Here is a 21,522-nt window from a genome sequence, read left to right on the forward strand (position 1 = left end):
AGAGTCAAGGAGCTCAACCTAATTAGTTTAATGGAGAGAAGGACAAGGGGTGACTTGATCAGTCTGTAAGTATCTACATGGGGAACATACATTTGATAAGAGAGCAGACAAAGGGATAACAATATTCTGTGGCTGGAAACTGAAGATAAAGTCAGACTAGAAATAAGGCACACTTTTGTTTGTTGTTTTTTTTAACAATGAAGACAATTAACCATAGGAACAAAATTTGGGCTGGTGATGGATTCTCCTCACAGGCAATTTTAAAATCAAGGTTGAATGTCTTTCTAATGGATCAGCTCTAGTTTATGCAGTAAGTATTACAGGGAGGTCCTATGGCCCGTGTTATGCATGAGGTCCAAGTAAATGACCACACCGACCCCTTCTGGCTTTATAATCTATGAATCTGGCCCAAAGGCAACCCACTGTATCTATCTGTGGCTAAGTGTCTTTGTCTGGAAAATGGGCCTCAGAGGATCAGAGACTCTCCAAACGGCTGTGAAGACAGGGCTGTGTGTTATGCACACTGAGCAACCTAGTGGCGAATACATGCAACAGGGAAAGCAGCATCCAATTCCAGATCCAGATACTACGAGATGACTTCCTCCTCGGTATGGGTGTTGTGTAAACAAGGAGCTGGGTGATGGGGTGCCCTGCACTCAGAACTGTTCTGTCACTCCAAATGAGTCCCCACGTACTTGTGGTGAAAGGCTCTGGACTGACACGCCTGCAAAGGAGGAGTGTTATGACCTGTATACAGCACCACCTCTAGGCCCCAAATGACCAGGGACCATTTGTTCTGGGAGCTTCACATACACATAGGGGGAGGCTGCCAGAGATGCTTAGAAGGCTGAATGCCCAATTTCCTTTCATTTTAAATCTCAGTCATAGATCTGAGTTGTAGTACAGAGAGTCCGTGCCCCAAAGACACTACAATCCTAGCAGATAAGGCAGACCAAGGGTAAGAGGAGAAGTGTCAGTATTACTGGCCCTATTTTACAGATAGGGAGTTAAGGCACAGAGAGACTGAATGACTTGCCCAGGGGCACTCAGGCAGTTTGTTGCGGAGCCGGGAACTGAACCGAGATCTCCTAAGTCCCAATCAAGTAATGGGCTAGAGTTGAACTGGTGTCCCTATGAGTTCAAACCTCTATGTTCTATTATAAATTCCCTGAGCCACCCCCTCACCTTTCCTGCATTTCCTTCTTACCTCTATGAAGGTGCTGAGCGTGGCATTGGTGGGGTTGTGAGTAATCAGGAACCGCATGTTTTTGTAGCACACCTCCACAGGCGCAGGCCGATTCATACGGGCCATGGTGAAGTGAGGGTGGCAGGGGGAAAATAAAGAAAGAAGGACGAGAAGTAAAACAAAACAAAACAAAAAAAAACCTTGGCGTTTGGGGTGGGAGGGAAGTAATTTAAAAATACCCCAACACAAATGTTGTGCAAATATTCCCAGCTCTTGGGAGTGTGTTAGATCCTCCAACACACACAAAAAGATCTGTGCTTGAAGCCAAATAATAATAATAAAAAATAATAATCTCCCTTTGTAGTGTCAGTTTCCTTTGGATGTGCAATCCAGAGCCGCCGCCCTCCCTGCCTTCTGCGCCGTCCGGTTTCCTTCCTCTCTTCTCTAGAAAGGCCTCTGCATCGGGGAACCTCTTCGCGTGCTGTTTCGCTCTGTCACGTTACCCCATCTGGATAGGTGGAGTACTTGGGAGCAGCAATGGGGGCCCGAAGCGGATCAGGCTGTGGCAGCAGCCAGCAGAAGTCCCTTGGCTGCGAGAGCCATGCACGGGAGATTTGAATGGTTAAACCCAAGGGCACGGACCCAGGGGCAGGCGAGCTGGCCGAGAGCTTTCCTCAGTGGGCACAATGTTGTGCGTGGCAGTACTCAAAGCTGCTCCCCAGAACCTCCATAAATCCACAGCCAGTCACTGGCAGAGAGAGCCTGGAAGGAAGAAACATACAGGATGAAATCACTTTGGGGTTGGGATCAAGTAAACAGAAAGCTATACCGGGCCACGTAGTGCCAAAATTAGTAGGGGACGCAGCTGCTGTGTCTGAAGCCAAAGTCTTTTTTCCAGCCCAGCCCCGAGCAAAACACTTCAGGAACTGTCACACTAAGAGCCAGCTAAAGTGGACGTAATGAGATCAGATCAACTAACAGCAAATGCTTGCAAGAGAAACCAGGTAGGCAAGTGGCTGGGCAGAGGGCTCCTCGCCAGGGCTCTACTCCCAGTTCTGCCCTTAGCTAAGCAGGTAACCTTGGGGAAATCACTGTCTACTCTCTGCCTCTGTTTAGCAATAGGCGTGCCATCGGCCCAGGTCTGACGGTGCTTTGAGGCTGAGCGACTGTGACGTGTTTGTCAGGTGAAAGGTGTTAGAGGAACATACAAGACGCACTAGTCACCCTGTACGTCCCCGCTCTCTCGCGATTGTGCCATGCAGAGACACTTGTGAATGGCTCGTCTTCTGGGAAGGCCCATTTTCAAATATTGCTAGTCAGCTGCCCGCCCTGGTCATGGAGAGCTGAGCTCTAGCATTGCCTACTGGGATACTCCAAGCACCGACTAAGCATCCACAGCGCTCAGCCAAGTCATTATCTGCTTGGAAAACATTCACCTGCTACTTGACCTGTGAGCGCAGGGAGCAGCTCGACGACAAAGACATCCGTCCCTTCAAACAAAGGCTCCTTCCCCTTCCCGAGGCTGACAGGGGGTCTGGGAAGAAGGGGCTCAGAGCCCAAGGCCCAGCACTGGAAATGCTCTCCCCCTCCTGCCCAGCTATACAGGGAGACATGCCCAGCACCCACCACATGGATCTGGGAACCCAGAGCTCAGCTTTCTGAATGGTGCTAGAAGCCTGACCGTGCTCTGGGAAAGAAGCAGGGCGGCATTCTCCCCATGCTGCACAGGCCCACGCAGGTGGGCAAATGCCTCTACACCTTACAACCGGCACACAGTTCATTGCGACAACACATTGCAATTGCCTTTCACAGATGACGATGGAACCACACCGTACCCTGCTGCCAATGGCCCATAAGAATCGAGCAGCAAGCTCTCCTAACAAGCTGGGATCTGGTCCGATGATAATCACAGCAAATCCTTACCCTGGTTGCATTGGCAGGGCTATGAGGGGAGTGTACACTGAGGGGGCGGAGCAGCTCAGTGCAAAGGGGGCTTGCGTTCAATGGCTTAGCCTAGGACGTGCAGGGTGGCCAGCAGGTCACAGGTGGAAGTTAAACTGCCCGGCTTAGCTCTGAGAAACTCTCAGCAAGGCATTTCTAGCTGGCTCCATCCAAATGCGAAGGCTTCCTTATGAGAGGCACCAGCGTCTGCACTCTAATGCGAACCACTTCTATTAAAAAACCTGAGACAGCTGCAGAGAAACTCAGCTGTCTGCTCTGTGGGGGGAAGAGAGAGTGGATCCATCCCACGAGCCTTGGAAACATGCAAGAACCACTAACTACACTGAGAAACAGTTCCTGCATCCTTGGAGGTGGGAGGGCAGAGGCGGCACTGGGGCCCTCAGGAACGGTTGGGGATTTTAAGCCATCAGAGCATTGACTCAGGATTTCTTTAGCAGCTTCGCTCACTAGAACTGTCCCTGAGAAGATAACAACCTGCGCTGCTGCTGCTGCGTAGCTTCCCCCGGCAGCAGCAGCAGTACAGGAAGACAGCTGTTAGGAAAGGTTTCCCTCGCCCTGGGTCAATACCATTCCTCATTTGTATGATTTAAAGGGACAGCAACAAGGGTTATACATTTCATCTGCGCTGCTATTTCCCCATTAAATTCCCCTGCTACATTTGAACAAGTCTATGCTCCATCATACCTCTGTCCCCACATGCTGTGCCAGCAAATCCCTATGTCAGATCCACCCTGCAACAGTCCATCCCTTTACAGAGTCAATACTGGAGCAGGATTTGAACACGGGCTTGGGTATGCCAGGACAGTACCACACGGATCCTTTTAAAAAGGCATTTAGAAGTAACAGCTGCTTAGTTCTTTTCACAGATCCCAAAGCACTTTACGAAGCAGTGTAAGGGCTATCTGACAAACACACCAAGGTGCGGAAAGAACTGCCCCAGAGCCCAATATGTTGGGCTAGGAATGGAATTTAGGTCTCCTGGGTACCAGTCCAGGGCCCTGTCCCCCGCAGCATGCTGCCTGCTGAGCTGTGCTGTTCGCACACATTATCTAACTTGTGCTAAGTACACCAGACACTTCAAACACGTTAGCTAGCATGTGTTAACCGGTATGTGCTAACAGCACACCCTTCCCTCCTAGCCCAGACAGCCACAGGAACAATCCAGACTCGGGACTCAGCAAAGAACAGCAGAAGAACTTACCCCACTCCCTCTGCAGACACATCTAGTGCCCCATCACCACGGTATCTAGGCCCTGCCGCCACCACCCCAAAGATACAGTGCCACACAATTGGCCATCGCCATTACGGATGTATTGCCTGCCTGAGGCTTACGCCGCAGGTCATGATGAAAGCTCTGTGCCCTCGGGTCTCATCCAACAGAGCAAGTTCTAATGTTGAGGCAGCCTGTGTGTCCAGGGGAGAATACCAACCTAGCAAGGAAAGATGTCAAGGATTACAGTACAGGGAAAACACTGAGTCAGGGTTTCGAGTTCCTGGGGGAGGGAGGGGGAACAGAACTCACAGGGTGGATAATTTTAAGTCCAAAGAAAAGATCAGATTCTTTAGGCCAGCAGACTCCAGATGCATCACAAAAGGCCAACGCTCCCCCTATAAGAGAGGGAGACTCCTAAATTATACCTGCCTACCAAAGTGCATTTCAAGCCTGAAGATTTCTTCTAAGTACATATATGGCCCTAATGCCCTAGTATCTGAGGCCTTGATCACTGAGGGGTTTTATCTTCACAACAGGCCTGGCAGGGAGGAAGTAGCTCAACTTTACAGAGGGAAGGAAGGCAGAGAGGGTATGTCTACACAGCGAAAACAAAAACAAACAAACAAAGCCCCACCTCACAGCAGCAAGTCTCAGAGCCCAGGTCAACTGACTTGGGCTTGTGCAACGGGGCTAAAAAAGAGCAGTGTTGACATTCCTGTTCAGGCTGGAGCTGGGCTCTGAAACCCGGTGAGGGGCTGGGTCTCAGAGCCTGGCCTCCAGACTGAGTGGGAACATCTACATTGCTATTTTTAGCCCAATAGCTACAGCCTCAGGAGCACATGTCAGTTGACCGGGGTTCTGAGACTCACTGCTGTGAGGTTTGGGGTTTTGTTTTTTTGCTGCGCAGACATACCCAGAGAGACTCAGTGACTGACTTACCCTAAGTCACACAGGAAATATCTGTGCAGGGCTGGGAACTGAGCCCAGCTTGCACACCGAGTCCCCCTTTAGCTCTTCGTTACTTCCTTTATCCCCGCAAATCGGGCTTTCCTTGTCCTTTGAGTAAGTCAAACAAACAACAAACGCACTCTGCGTGAACGAGCCGGCTGGGGGCGATTTGCGGCAGGTTCTGCCTAAGTCCTAGTCCTATTTTCAGGCAGCTCGACACCATTTTCACAATAGCAGCTTCTGCCACTGCACTGAAAGCCACAAAGACCCCAGATATCCTGAAAAGCAAAGTGTCCTGTTCTAACAAGCAAGATACCAAGGTGACCATCATAGAAAGAGACGGAGGCTGCGGGACCCTGGATTCAACTCCTGCCTCTGCCACGTTCCTAGTGTGACTTCGGGTAAGTCAGTCCCTTAAACTCACTTCCCGCTCTGTACACTGGGGATACGAGCACTGGGACGTCAGATAAACACATTAGCAACTGTGAGGCACTAATATCTTGGGGCCCATATGAGTAACCAAGATACAATGATAAACGGGCTGGTTGGTCCAGGTGAAACGTCTCCTTTCATAGCCCAAAAGCCTCATCAATTACAAGCAGCCAGCCGGGACTCCCGGGTGTGAAAAACGGCAGCGTTTCAGAAAAGAGCTGGACCGATTACTGAGGCCTGTGCTGAAGTGGCTGGAACCAAAGGGTCAACAAAGGTAGATCACTCATCCCAGCCTTGCTGTCTCCAAGCGCTGACAGTACCTCACTCCTGTCACTCAGCCAGGAAGGGGAAATTTGACAGGGTCTGCAGGTCCCCCCAGCGAGAGACTCCTTTGCCAGATGGAGGGCAGCCCTGCCACAGAAGGGTTGGGGGCAGGCAGAGCTGGGGACAAGGAAAAAAGGGGAGAAATTAAGGATCTAACTGCAATGCACTGAATGCCCCTCTCTCTGCACAAATTAAAGCAAACTAGAGGAAGGCCCTTTGTGACAGTTCTCATTCCCCGATGGATTCTCTCCTATTTGGGTCTGAGAAGGATCATCATTAATAAATGCTATTTAATAAAAATAAGGGTCTCCCCTCCCTTCTACGTTGGTCTGCATTTGCAAAGCACTTAGCAGAGTGGGCTCCTACATAATGCAGCAACACCAATAAATGACACCACATCTCCTCCCAGCTGGACACACCATCTCTTAGTGGAAAGAGCACTGGGCTGTAGCTGGATATAAGTAGCACGCTCCCTGGTTTCCTTTCCACTGGAAATACTGTATTCCACTCCAAAACCAAACAAAACCAAGGCCAACTTAGTTGACTCTATGGAGGAAGGATGGCCCAGTGGCTAGGGTGCCAGCATAGGACTTGGGAGACTCAGTTTAATTCCCTGCTCTCCCACAGACTATGTGTGTGACCATGGGCAAGTCACTAAGTCCCTCTGTGCCTCGGTTTCCTCATCTGTACAATGGGGGTAACAGCACTGCCCTACCTCACACAGAGGCACGGTGAAGATCAATACATTAAAGATTGTGAGGTGTTCAGACAGTATGACAATGGAGGTCAGACAGATAACTTCACCTCACCTCATCCCCCAGCTCTGGCTGATTGACACCAGCTAGACAGAGCACTTTGGGCTGTAAAGAGCCACTTGTGTGTGTTTCCAGGAGATACTGTAAAGCACAGAAGATCAAAATTGTACAATGTGCCTGCTGAGTGCCATGTATTTCTGCTTCAAGGTTATCCGGGCACGTTTAGGCTGTGTGGTTCAAGGGGCAGTTTGCAATTGGCCCCCTAAGCAGCGGAGTGAGGGAAAGCAGTGGGGGAAAGAAAATAAACATAACCAAGAAGGAGGATTCATTTCAGCTGGTAGCTGATTTAGTGAGGCAAGTTTGCTGGGAAGCTGGTTTGTAACAGGCTACTAACAAAAAGCTGGGGAGGCAGGAAGGCGAGAGTAATCTCTGCCTGGATTTACAGGATAGGCAGGAGATTAAAAACAACCAACATGCGATTTAAAGAGAGATGGCATTACGAAGTAGCAGCAGTGCTAGCAATGCAAGCCATGGCAGGAAAGCAGCTCACACTCACCCCTTATTTACGGCTTGGAAAGCTGGAAGTGACCAGTTTCAAAAAGTGCAGTCAACAGCTGGTGCAGCACCGAGTCCCTGCAAGGCTCATGGGCTAGAAAACTAATCACTGCTCAGTGCAGTCACCTACTGCCCGAGACAGAAGGGAAATGGTTAAAAGCCATTTTTACCCATGTTATAAGGAAAACTCTGTGCTTATCTTCCCCCTTCTGTTGAGCAAATACAACACACACACTGACGCTCTGCCAAGACAGAGGAGCTGCCCTAAATGCCACCTTAGGAATACAAATGTGGAAGTGGTTCCTCTGAATGCAAGTACCATCTGCCACAATTAAAGCTGATCTGAGCTGTCCGTTGCTGAGAAAAACCCTTGAGCATCAAGGTATTTTGCTGTTAACCCCCTGTAACGAAACATGTGAGATTAGGGACTTTATAGCCACGTCTGGCTATGTTTCCAAGCAACAGCATGCAATTTATTACACATACGCAAGGAACAAAAGAGTATCTGAAACGTCTATCCGTATCTTACCTTTAAGTTGCTAGTATCCAAGCAAACACAACACAGCAGGGTAGGAGAAACCACACACGATTTCTGCCCTGAATAACTCACTCTGCTTGTAACCAGTCAGCCTGCCCTAAGCAGCCACATGACACTGACACCGCTCAATGGTTAATGTCAAGCAAATGCACCTCTAATACTCTTAGGTCAGCTCAGCTTTTCCTCTCTCTTTTTTTGGTTCTTCAGTCGGTGCCTGCTCCTGAAGCATGAAATCAGAGACGCATTTCACTTAGAAGCCTCCAGAGGAGCTGGGAACCTATTAATAAAGCTATTAGTGGATGAGAGGTAGACTGACAGCACAGAGAGTGTCCCTGTGTGCAAATAAGTAACTGGCAGCAGCAACGTGAAACATCCAGGCTGTAAGAATGGGCGTGAGGAACATGCCAGAGACCTACGTCAGCAATAGCCATCCTGGGGAAGGGAGAGAGCAAAGCAGTTATAACAAGCCTTTTCCTATTGAAGTATAGGTACATGATGGATGCAGGTGGTTTCGGGAACCAGGGTTGATGAGAATTCCATAATCACTGCTGACGTGTACAGCAGCTCCAAACACCCAGGTCTTGGGATACATGATAAGAGGCAGCACAAAACAGCTGCCCACCTGTACTGGAAAGCTGTAAAGTCCGTAAGGGTCTATCGAACAGCAATGGGAGAAGATTAAGGAAAAGAAAAATGAAGCTAAAATCCCTTCCCCTGGGGAAATTTCTAGCTGTGGAGCAGTCTCCCAAGAAAACTGGTAAAAGCCCCAGTGCTTCAGTGACCTCTTGAATCTGACTCATTTCAGAGAGAATCTGGAGCATTTTTCAGGCAGCCTTTAGAGCAGCTCACTCCTGTGAGGGAGGATTTTCTTGTGCATTTCACAGTCAAACACAATGTTAAAGAACAGCCAGATTCAATGGCCCCTCATTTAGGCCCTGAAACTAGACAGAGCCCTTGTATATATTCCGCATGGAACAATTGTGGACAGTCCGGAGACTGTGAACATGGGAGAAATGGGGGAGCTCCCCAATTTCTATGACTGGAGGACATCCAGCATGTGGTCTACAACCTGCCTAGCTGAAGGAGACGCTCCACACCATCCCAGCTGGAGGCAGCCTCCCCATTTGATGACTCCACTCAGCCACTAGCAGACTCTTGTTTTGAAACTCGCACCTTCCCCAGGTCACAGGTTGCTTAGCTTTGCCTGGCCAGAGACTCAAAATAGCACATAAGCACATAAGTAAACTGAAACGGGAGGCAGCTGAGCAGAGCAGCATCTTTGTTTGGTTCTCGCTTGGTGTAGACGCAGCACAAAAAAGCAACTGGAACTGTCACAACGCTTTATAGCACGCCTGAGGGAGGAGGCTGCTATCAGAGGCTTAACCCACTCAGTCCATTCTCTACCTTTTACACTACACCAGAGACCATGCTAATGCCGCATTATCCAGCATCCCCCGTTATTCTTTCAATTTAGCGCATGCCTCTGAAGACTGCTGACAAACATCCACGAAGGGGTTAACGATGGAGGGAGAGGATGATGGGCTGTCCAACTGCGGGAAAGAGAGCTAAAAGCAATTCCTGTTGTCAACAGGAACTACGTGCCCGTTACTATTCGAATTCTGCAGCACCTGAAGACCCCAAGCAAGACCAGGACCCTCCTGCACTCTGCACAGTGTAAACACACATTAACAGCCTGTCTCCGCCCGCAGAGACGGACAAGATCAAGGGATTGTGGGGGGGCGGGGAGAAAGGAAGTACAATCATCCCCATTTTAAAGAGAGGGAACCCAAGCACAGAAAGATGAAGGGCCAGACTGTTTAGGCAGCTCCGCACGCTGGGCAATGAACAGTTCTGGAAATCTGAGCTCTCCTGAGAAATCGGACAGTCAGCTCTCCCAAATCTTAATCCCGTGCCTGAACGACAAGCCTATCCCTCCTCTCCTACCTAGGCTCTGTGGCGACTCAGGGCCAAGTTTTCCCATTAATGGGCCTGACCCCAGACCCCCAAATCCAAACGTCATCCTCTAGTTTCAGCAACAGCCCTTTGAAAATTGCTGTGGCTCCCCACGGCAGGAAGTATCCTAGCAATGTTCCCCAACACCCTGCCCACACACTGGCCCAGCAAGCCTCGAGTGGACAGAAAAATAAACTGACATGGAGACACAGCAGATTTTCCTAAGAATGCCACCACTTGTGAGCCCTCCCACGAAACTTACATAGCCACCTTCAGCAGGAGAGTCAAACCATCCACTTGGCGGAAGATGACACATGGCAGCAATGCTGAAATGGGCAGAAAGTATAAATGAGAGTGGGAGAAAAACCCAACTGGCAATGGTTTTTCGCTCATTGTGCGAGGCAGTCCCTACCTGAGTTGGAGTTCTTGCAGATGGAGACATAATAGCAAAGCATCTTTGCTGATGAATAATATTGGATAGATCCCCTCCCAAGGAAGAGAACCTCAGGACAAGTGACCTCTGTGGTTTGTGGGTGTGTCCCACTCTTAATTCAGTCTCCCCAGTGTAATGACACCACAGGAGGAGATCGTTGCCCTGCCCTGCAAATCCTCTGATGAGGCAAACAATCTTGACATGGGGCAATGTGGACCTATAAAACTGTGTCATGTTTATGCAGCACTTGGCATATTCAAGTCAGTGCACAAATAACTAATAGCACTGATCCTATGAGATGGGGAAGGATTTACCCATCTGTGAAACGGGGATAACAGGTTGAGGTTAACTGACTAGCCAATTTCCACACAGTGAGTCAGAGGCAGTGCAGAGATTAGAATCCCCACCCTCAAGTCGTGCCCCAGTCCAACGGGCCACATGGCTTCTCACCCCCACTCTCCACAGAACCTCAGTGGAAATTTGGTTCCCTGCCTGGGAAACTTACTTTGTGTGAATTCCTTTGCGCTAATGTAAGGCTGTTGGGGTTTTACCCTCAGCGGGCAGTACGTGGAAACCGGACAAGGCCAACTGGATACCACGCTCTGTGAGAACTGTCAGCGGCCTGTAGCATTCCAGCACAATCAATGATCCCATGTCTGAACTTATCGCTGTACAACGTAAAGTTAGACTGTATGTGCAGACTCTCCTCTTGTTCCCTGGAGATACCAGCCTGGGAGGAGCAGGAGGAGGTCTCTCCTTTGTCCAGCTAGTTTTCCAAATGCTAAGAGGGAAGGTTCCTAAACTGGCACAGAGGAACTGCATTCCTCTTTCATTGTTGATGCCTATGCCAATCTGGGATGGGGAGGAATGAGAATCAGCAAGACAGCAATATAACAGGGGAGTTAAGAACACACTCCATTTGTACTGGTGACCCCTAAAAGGGCACTCAGTGACTTACATTAAAAAAAAACCAAACTCAGAACAAATCAGTGCTCTGTGTGAAAGTCCTCACCCTGAGTAAATCAGCAGAGTTTTCCAGTGACCTCTAAGAGAGTTGCAGGTAGCTACTGCTTCCCATGTTATGGCCTGAGTCAGGAAGAGAAGCAGCTCACCTCACATTTTCCCCCAAAACCCGCCACTATTGCATGGTGCGGTTCCCTACAGCATCCGCGGGGCGCAGTGAAGTTCAATTTTTAGGGAGAGGGTCCCCCTACTGCCTAAAGCCCCGAGCTTCGAGAGACATCTTTCCCAGTCTAGCTGCAGTGAGCTCAGCGCCTGGAAATGCTTCTGAAATCTTACCCGAAGCGAGGATGCTAGCACGCCAGCCCTGGGTGTCAGGATGACAAACTCCTTCCTTGTGCGCTAGAAGTGAGGAGGTGGATGCAGTGCCCTGCAGCCCAAGTGCTAAGTTATTCTATTCTCCTCCTTTTAAAACCTTCCTAGAGGAAGTGACCTGATGAGGAGCAGATCCCCACTGTCCTCTCGGGAAGTAGCTGAATATCACATTTCCGAGGGCTATTAATAACCCATCACATCACACAGGCTTGCCCAAATCGCCCCAGTCAGGATGCAGCAGCTCTGACGGGGTTGTTTTGAAAGGAGTATCCGGTGAAAGCCCCTTTGCACTTCAGATAAGCACTGAGGAACTTCTCTTTCACTGCAGACACCTGCTTTCTATATTTAAAACCTTGCATCTGTTGAATATGTTCGGCTTGGCTGAAAACAAAGCTGTAAAAGGGTACAAGGGGGGGGGGTTGGGGCAGGGGAGTTCACATAGTGAGACAAAGCTGGACATTTCCACTAGCTCCCTGCTCCTAGGAAAAAGAGAGAAAAATATAGGGCTTTTTTGTGGTCACTGCATCAGGGAAAAACAAAAAGCTAGGAGCTGGCCATCATGGAAAAGAATATTGTCTATTAACGGGCAAACAACTGTTATTAATGGCTGTTAAAATCATGAGTCTTCTTCCTATTAATAGACTGATTATTATTTGCATCATACTAGTGCCCAGACACCACAGCTTTGTCAGGGCCACTTCATGCCAGGTGCTGTACATATGGGCCACTGCACCAGAGTTTACAGCTCGGATTTTGCAAAAGGAGCCGCAAGAGAGTTAAATACTGAAATTCCAGGGAAATTTTGATTTTGATCCTGACTCCCTCGGGCTCCGTTGAAATCCCAGCCTAGTATTTTATTTATGACAAAACAAGCGAGTGAAGCAAGCAGGAAGAGAGGACAGGCCGGCAGAAATTGAGGCATGTTTCTGCAGAGCTTAGATGCATTCACAAAGTTGCGGGGGGGGGGGGGGGGCGTGTGCCCATGTGTTAGTGTACGTGTTATTGGAAGCCGTAATCGCAGCTGACCACCTGCCTATCTATTATCAGCTGGCAGGATGCTGTAGGCAGCACAGTAGAAATGAGTCTTAAGGAGGGATTTGAAGGAAGATCAGTGAGTGATCAAACTATTAACTGAGTCAAACCCAGATTTCAGTCACACTGAAAGCAACAGTGACAGTGTGAGCAGAACTATTTTCCCCACGCCGCATAGGTTCACTACAGAACTTCTAGTTGTACAATGCGAGCGTTTGGTGCTTTTACCCTGCTTGACTATAAATAGAGTTTCTTGATATCTGAGCTCACTACAACCAGGTCCAGCTGCTCTCTCTCTCTTTTTTTTTTTTTTTTTTTTTAACACTAAGTACAGGACAGCACATGCTTAGCACACATTCTCTCTGTGCTGGAACAGCTTTCGTGCACAACTAGAATGCAACTACATTTCAAAATAGGCAAAGGATGGTCTCATAGCTAAAGCACAGGACTAGGACTCAGCTCTACATGGGAACTGCCAGACTGGATCCACGGTCCAGCTAGTCTAGTATCTGTCTCTGACAGTGGTCAGCATCGCATGTTGCAGAGGAAGGTGCAAGTAATCTCACATTAAGGCAGATGTGGGATAATCTGACCTTCATATTAGGTAGTCTCCTAATCTCTAATCCAGGGGTTGGCAACCATTTAGAAGTGGTGTGCCGAGATTTCATTTATTCACTCTAATTTAAGGTTTCGTGTGCCAGTAATATATTTGAATGTTTTTAGAAGGTCTCTTTCTATAAGTCTATAATATATAACTGAACTATTGCTGTATCTAAAGTAAAGAAGGTTTTTAAAATGTTTAAGGAGCTTCATTTAAAATTAAATTAAAATGCAGAGCCCCCGAGCCCAGTGGCCAGGACCTGGGCAGTGTGAGTGCCACTGAAAATCAGCTCGCGTGCCACCTTCGGCATGCATGCCATAGGTTGCCTACCCCTGATCTATAACAACTCTGGCTTCTGGGATCCATGTCAATATACAGGCCCTTTCTAAATCTTACTAAGATTTTGGAATGAACAACATTCTGTGGCAGTGAGTTCCACCGCGTATTTCCTTTTTTTGGTTTTCAGTCTCCCACATTTTAGTTTCACTGATGGCACCCCTTGTCCTTGTGTTCCCAGACAAAGAATGAAAGTTCCCAATTTACCTTCTCTGCACTGCTCACTCTATCATTATGCTTCTTACTCATCTACTTTCTAAGATAAGCAATACCAATATTTTCCATCTCTTTTCATATGAAGCTTTTCCTTCCCCTCTGTCCTTTTCACCACCAATTCTCCATTCCTGCTTCTGCCACAAACTTTCTGGTCAAGTTACTCCACTTCTGTCTGAGTTTTCTCATCTCTAAAATGGTCCTACTTCACAGAGAGATGTTGAGGCTAAATTCATGTCTGGAACGCACTTTGAGGCCCTGGAACACAAGAACTATGGATTCTTAAAATGCATAGGTTGGCAGGCAACTTTGGAGTAAATTACCAATAAGTGCTGACTTCTATGATTCACCAATATTTACGGTTACAAACTGGTTATGTGCCACACCTGTCAAGCATCAACACCCCACGGGAGCATCACTGAAGACCCGCGAGAGCACAGACATAATGGTATTCTATGAGTCCGTCACTGTTTTCATTCCACATCTCTTCACGTTGTGATCATCAATTTCTAAAACTCTGGACTTTATCCGTTACAAAATCTAAAGACAGAACGCGATAGAATTACAAGAGATACCTGCATAGCGACAGTCTGTGATTGGAAAGCTTCACTTGAGAGGATACTGCAGCATTGAAAACTACATAGGACTTTCCACTGGGGATTTTACATCACTATAAATGGAGCCTCTCTAAACATAGAAGCCAGGACTTGCATCTGACCAAGGTTATAAAAAGATTCTGAGTTACACTAGTAAAGTGTAAATGAATACATATACCTGATAAGAATGAAAGTCACTATCACTAGCACAAACTAAAACAAGATGAGAATACTTCTCCCTCGGTTACTTTCTCCTAGTCTTCACTGTTCTCTATGTCATGGTCTCACAACTGGGATGAGGAACAGACATTTGCAAATGTAGCTGAATTTTTCCTCATGCTATACAATCCCAGGTAATGAGATTTACCGTACATTGGCTTGAAGTTTGAGACTTGGTACTGTCAGGGTTGAATCTACTGATGATTAAATGATGTTCACCCGTTTTAAAAGTATCTTTAATTTTTGCATACGCATCCAGAAATGCTTCAAAAAATTAAAAATATTCAGCCATGAACTACTAGGATTCTCAGCAATATTTACACCAGCAATTCTTCCCAACTTTGGCAAGATTCACACAAACAGACCATGAAAATCATGGCACTCAATTACCTTCCTTACAACCCACACAATTTATTCACTGAGGGCCACAGGTTTATTCAGCACTTTAAAGACACATGAAAAGACATGAAGCTCACACTCAAAACACACCAATCTCATTTCTGATTGTTTCAGAGGCTGCCACCACGACAACTTCTCGAGCTAGAAACGGTGTTAAATGTTTCACCTTTTGAAATGCTCAACACCCAGCTCTAAAGTGGCAAGCAGTATTATAACACTAGCGCCTCAAGAAATTTCAGCATCTAAAGTTACACCAGAATTATAGCGGGGGAAGAAGGAAGTAAACCAAAAAAGAATGACACAAGTTACATCATCTGATATATCCCGAACGATTCATGTTCAAAGCACTTTGGTACACCAACCTCAATGCCTTCAGGACCACCAGTGTCTGCTAAAGAAAAGTCCTGAATGAGCAATCAGTAAGAAAAGACTGAAATCCTTGGCAGCTCTCTTCAAGCATTCCACTCCCAGCTCAATACGGCCAAGACGCAACTTGCACACCTAAATAATCAGAAGCTATTTTGGATTTTTAATCCAAGCATTAAAACCAGCACACAGGTTGAGAGAACAGAAACCTGCATTCCACAGATGAAACAATTTCTTCATTTAAGTATCCACAGGGTCCAGCCCTTGCTCCGACAGAGCTGCCAGTTCGCAGTCTTTATTTACTCCCTCCAGAGATGGTTTTGCTGCAAAAAGACGATCTGTTTGTTGACAAAGTGTTAAGTAGCACGCTTCACATAAATCTCCCTATTTATTATCAAGGCTGCATGCACAGTCATCAACCACGGCTGAGCACTGAGCAGCTGTTACATTCCCCTTCAGTGTCACCACACTACTAGTGTTTATCCTTGGGCTTCACGAAGTGCTTTGACAAGCTTTTACATATGATCCACAACAGCTACTGTATATAAAACTAAGGCAACTCGGGGAGGGGGGGGGTGTCTCTTCAGAGCAGTGTGACCCGGTGGATAGAGCATTGCACTGGCCTGGGACTCAAGAGATTTGGGTTCTATTCCCAGCTCTGCCGCTGGTCTGCTGGATGACCTTGGGTTCATCATGTTACTCCTGTGCCTCAGTTTCTCCATCCATAAAATGGGGCTATGATACTGATGTCCTTTGTAGCACACTCTGAGGTCTACTGATGAGATGTCCTATATAAAGAGCCAAGAATTATTATTAGTTCTACTTCCAGGTTTGCCAATCACCATAGAAACTCAGCGTTGCTATGCTACAGATGCATCTTGACCCATATCTGAAGTAATGCTTGGCAATTGCAGAGCACCATCCCATTAAGTGCAAGCATTACTGTACAATACTGTGCAAGCATTAGTACAGTATCTCTGAGATTTTTCATGGAGGGGGAGAGGTTAATGCCACCCTTTTTGAAGTGCTGAGCACCTGCAGCTCCCTTTGAGCTCTGGAACCGCTGTGGGTTCTCTGGTATCAGAGGGGCAGCCGTGTTAGTTTGGATCTGTAAAAAGCAACAAAGAGTCCTGTGGCACCTTATAGACTAACAGAAGTATTGGAGCATAAGCTTTCGTGGGTGAATACCCACTTCGTCAGACGCATGACGTCAGACATATTCACCCACGAAAGTTTATGCTCCAATACATCTGTTAATCTTTAAGGTGCCACAGCACTTTTTGTGGGTACTCTAACTTTAAAAATCAAGTCAGTAGTTCAGACATCAACTTCAACAACCCCAGCCTGACATGTCTGGCCCAAGGCCATGCCTAAAGTTACATGTAGTCAGTGGGAATAGCCAGGGATAGAAGGTAGGAGTTCTTCATGTTCTAGCCATGCTAAGACTATTTTCTTGTGTTAACTGTAAGTCCTGGCAACTTCTATTTTTTCTTTGATCTAAGCAGACTAATTCAGGTTTGGCCAACAGAAGCATGCACTGGACATACAGCAGTGGTGGACAACCTGTGGCTCATCAGGGTAATCCACTGGGAGCGTCAGCCAGCATGTACCTCCGGATAGTCAATATAAACAAACTATCTTGCGGCCTGCCAGCAGATTACCCTGATGGGCTGCATGCAGGCCGCAGGTTGCCCACCACTGACACAGAGGCTACTCACTCACCTACAGGGTCAAGAGATTTCTTGGGCTCCCAAGTAGCTAACCCATGGCCCTCTTGCACTCCAAACACAGGCACTGCAATAATGACAGGACACTATCAGAGCTAAATGGTCATGCAAGCCCCGGCGGAGAAGCCCACGTCCACCCATGTGCTTCTGTCCCGGGCATTAGTTAAAACAGGGACAGAAGCAGCAAGTGGCTGACCGAGTTGGAAGCAAATTCAGAGTGTTTCACTCCAAAGCAGGTGCCGGGGTAAGAATTCTTAGAGGCTTGCAAAGAGATCCATAGACAACCTCAGGCAGTGCAAGAGTCCTGGGAAAAGCTGAGCCTCTGAGTGCAATGAATGCCAAATGCCAAAACTGGCACAACAATCCCCTTCCATCCTGAAAATAAAGTCACTCAGAAGGTTTTCTCCAGGGAAAAAAGAGAATCTTCTCTTGCCAGTCACTGGCAGCAAGATTGTAAAGGAAATACAATTTCTTGTCAATCAGAACAGACCCATTCCCAGAATCTCACACCTGCATGGGAAGAATTAAACACATTCACTATTTCAGGAGGTATTTCTGTAAGCCTACCCCAAAAGCCTTGCAACCTGCTCATGACCTATTCCCTTAAAATAGCCCTGCTGGAGAGAGGGACAACACGACAAACTGGAGAGCTCAGAAAAGGGCGTCTCAGTGCATTACTGACATTTAAGTTGGTGGATCTCCGACTTGCCAGGTTCAGTAGACCCGGTCCATGGAGCAGCCAAGAATTCGACACGTAGACCATTTCATTTATCTCCATCTCATTCCTGCATCAGCACACAAAGTTAAGCCTAGTGGTGCCATGCTCGCCATTTCTCAGCAGAGCGGCATTTCTGACAGCTAATATTTCAGATATTGGAGAGCGTCTCTGCTCCTTCCCCTCCTCCCCCGACACTATGCCCCCACCCCCAAGCCTGCCTGCAGCCAGAGAAGCCACATAAGAGATTTTTGTTGTTGTAGAAACAGATCTTTTAGGGTGACCAGATGTCGCTCAGCTTGTGGTTCATGCCAAGAACACAGGGCTCCAGATACGCATGGTCGAAAAGAAGAGAGCCAAGAACCCTAAGAGCAAATGTTTCCCAAGAGAAACTCACTGGCATTCTCTCCGGCAAACTGTTTTCTTTGTTTTGTTTGCTTAAAGAAAAGAGGCTAAAGCAGAGGTCCTTTAAAGAGACAGGAAAACAAATCCTGCTCAGCAGTTGAAATACTGAGTATTATCAATATAGCAGTAAGAGACCCATTCAGAACAGCAGAGCTGCCATAATTACTATTTCCACTGATTAACCTGTAATTGATTTGAAAATGCAGCTAGTTTGTTCCAGCATCTCCTTCTGACATCATTCATCTTTACTGCCTGAAAAGAGTAGCTCACTCCTCAGCACTCTCAGGGGGGGACAACTGATCCAAAGAAATATTTAGTTTCTTTAATTGGTCCTTTAATGCCACCCTGCTGTGCCCGCTGATTATTTTGCAGGCTTCCAGCTTCTGATACACTTAGAGGATTTCTTGTTCTTTATTTATGATGCCTTTGGCTATTTGATCTTCACACTCCTGAACTTTGATCTTACACTGCAGCTATCTCAGTTTAAGTTCCTTTCTATCGACTTCACATGGGCTAGATTTCCACTTCTGAAGGATAGTCATCTGGCTCAATCAACCTCTGAAATCTTCCCCTCTTTATTCTGCTTTCTTTTCTGCTAGGGGCATGCATGCCCTGTGTGACTATCAGTGTGAGTATGAGGTCATACTGTGCTAAACCCAAGGATTTTAATTTCCTCAGTGTGGATTTTTGGGTCTTTAATGACTAGCTTCCCATTTTGAAATCCTCCTTTTAAAAAGTTCCATGTTCAGGGACCAGTTTCTTGGACTTCATTAGGTTGTGGTCCACGTTAGCTACTTAGTGTTTCAAGAACCTCTTCAGACAAGTGAAGTGTGTTTGTGACTTAGGACCCAGTTGAGAACTGGATGATTTTGTATTTAAGGCACTACACAAAGACTCGAGATCTAGGTTTGATTCCTGGCTCTGCCACGTGCTCCCCGACTGCCTCTGGGCAAATCACTCATTCTCTCTGCCTCAGCTCCCAACCATACAATGCAATCCTCTTCCCTTTCTTTCCCCTGAACCTCCACTCCCCTTGCTGTCTTGTCTATTTACAATGCAAGCTCTTTGGGGCAGGGTCTGTTTCTTACTATGCCCATGTACAGGTTGCTGATCTCACTAGGTTCTGATCTCCCTTGGGGGCCTCTGGATGCTGCACTACAGAACTGTACACTTGAATACTGCACTCTTCCAAGATGCAGTCATTTAAGGTAGCATTGAGAAATCGCGTCTCTAAACCTTGTCCTAGTGTGACCTACAACCAGCTTGTATGCTGGCAACTGAACTCACTAATTACTGCTTTAGGAGACCGAATTGTTCTGATCTCCCTGCACAGCGCATACCCTCTATCCTCTCTCTCGATCTGGAGGTTAGTAGTATAACTCCGGGAGCACATCCACACTCCTACAATTTGGGATTTGAATCCCCTGCTCCACTCAGAAGAGGCTTCTCATTAGATTTGAAATTTACAGGTAGAGCTGGACGGAGACAGCAAAACCCACAACAGCCTACATTCCTTTATTAACCCCAGTCCCGTCCTTCCTTTGGCAGATGCTGCAACGTCCCGGCCAAGGACCTGAACAGAACAGCTTACCCAGCCTCTGAACAGCACCCAGCGATCAGCCTGAGAGCTGGCTGCTGAGCAAGAAAAGAGCAGCCACCTCCCTTCCCCCACAGCTTACGGAGGAATGGGTTAGTAGCAACACAGAGGCTTAGCTCTGCTGGAGCATGAACAGCTGCTTGCTAGGAGCCTTGCTCCTGACACTACTTAGCAATGGCTCCCAGTAGAGCAGGGATCGGCAATCTTTGGCACGCGGCTCGCCAGGGCAAGCACCCTGGTGGACTGGGCCGGTATGTTTACCTGCCACGTCTGCAGGTTTGGCCGAACGCAGCTCCCAGTGGTCGCGGTTCTCCGTCCCAGGCCAAGGGGGGCTGCGGGAAGCAGTGCGAGCCAAGGGACGTGCTGGCTGCTGCTTCCCACAGCCCCCATGGGCCTGGAACAGCGAACTGCGACCAGTGGGAGCTGCGTTCGGCCGAACCTGCGGACACGGCAGGTAAACAAACCGGCCCAGCCCACCAGGGGGCTTTCCTGGGCCCCTGAGGCACCTAATCCCTCTCAAGTGCACTGCAGACTTTTGCTTTAACTGCCAACGGTGCTCGCACTGCATACATTATCAAGGGGTTGTATGAATATCTCAGCCAGGGAGAGGGTTTAGCTCCATTTTACAGTCAGGAAGACGAATGAAGACGTTAACGCCCACGTTTCCAGAAGGAATCACTAATTCTGGGTATTCGACTTGAGAAACCATGGGCCTGGATTCCAGACCCGCTGGCACCCACCACTCCCACTGGAGTCCATGGAAGCTAGAGTTGCCTAGCCACTCTGAATATCAGGCCTTAAGATCATTGGTCCCGAAACTGCAGGGCATGCCGGGGGGCATGGAGAAACATTTGGGGAGTGTGCAGTAGGGCACAGGCCATCCCTACGGTGAGTGGGGAGGGAGTGCCACGCACCCAGCCTCCCTCTGCCCCCAGCCTCGGTCCTCCCCCAACCCCACTCAGACCCCAGTCCTGCTCTGCCTCCAGGCCTGGCCAGCCCCACAGCGGGTGGGTGGGGAGGGAGCACCACGCTTCCAGCCCCTCTCTGCCCCCAGACCAGCTCGTCCCCAAACCTCGTTCAACCCCCATTCCTGCTCCGCCTTCTGGCCCAGTTCCGCCTCCAGGCCAGCTCTGCCCCCTGCCCCAGCTCTATTGCTGAAGAAGCCTTGGCTGTGCAGTAAGCGGGGGCCGGGGGGGATGTGTTACTGATACAGGGGGAGGATGGGACTGGAAAAGTTTGTGCATCATTGCCGTAGATTCTTGAAGCCACGCATCAATAAGCACACAGCTTTTACAAACCTGTGCCTCACTGAAGGCGACATACTGAACCAGTGGCAGAACCAGCCTCAGAACCCAGCCCTGCACTCAAGGCGTTCGATTTGCCAGTGTGGCTTCTCACTACTATCTCCATGTGCTAGGAGCATTATTACATCTGTTCCCTGTAGCACTCACAGCACCTTGTGGCGGGAGATTGAGAGAGGGAGGGTGGCTTTAGAAAAGTCAACAGCGACCCCATGTTTTGCAACAAATCCTGGGCACCTTTGCTATCTGGGACCATATAGAACATGGTTGCAACCAAAGTCCTGTAGTGGCACCAACTCTTGTATGAAGGGAGTCAAATGAGGTGTCTAAGACAAGGTAACAGTTTGCTGGTTATAATTATGATGTCTATATGTGTGTATC

General features: G+C 48.1%; 1 protein-coding gene across 6 annotated transcripts in view; it reads right to left on the reverse strand.

Moving 5' to 3' along the window:
* PTP4A3 (protein tyrosine phosphatase 4A3) overlaps positions 1 to 21,522 on the reverse strand; it is a 329,530-nt gene that overhangs the window by 203,001 nt on the left and 105,007 nt on the right. For 4 of the 6 annotated variants that reach the window (XR_012655400.1, XM_032771982.2, XM_032771983.2 and 1 more), the window contains one exon: positions 1,208 to 1,948. Coding sequence is in view for 5 of the 6 variants with exons in the window: in XM_032771982.2 (XP_032627873.1) it covers positions 1,208 to 1,312 (105 nt within the window). In the remaining variant the exon portion in view is untranslated. Of the gene's footprint in view, positions 1 to 1,207; positions 1,949 to 7,904; positions 8,152 to 11,598; positions 11,774 to 21,522 lie in introns of those variants that run through there. The other 2 variants (XM_032771984.2, XM_032771985.2) reach the window with 2 other exon arrangements.

The sequence above is a fragment of the Chelonoidis abingdonii genome, chromosome 2 (genome assembly GCF_003597395.2).
Source record: "Chelonoidis abingdonii isolate Lonesome George chromosome 2, CheloAbing_2.0, whole genome shotgun sequence".
In the NCBI taxonomy this organism is placed as follows: domain Eukaryota; kingdom Metazoa; phylum Chordata; order Testudines; family Testudinidae; genus Chelonoidis; species Chelonoidis abingdonii.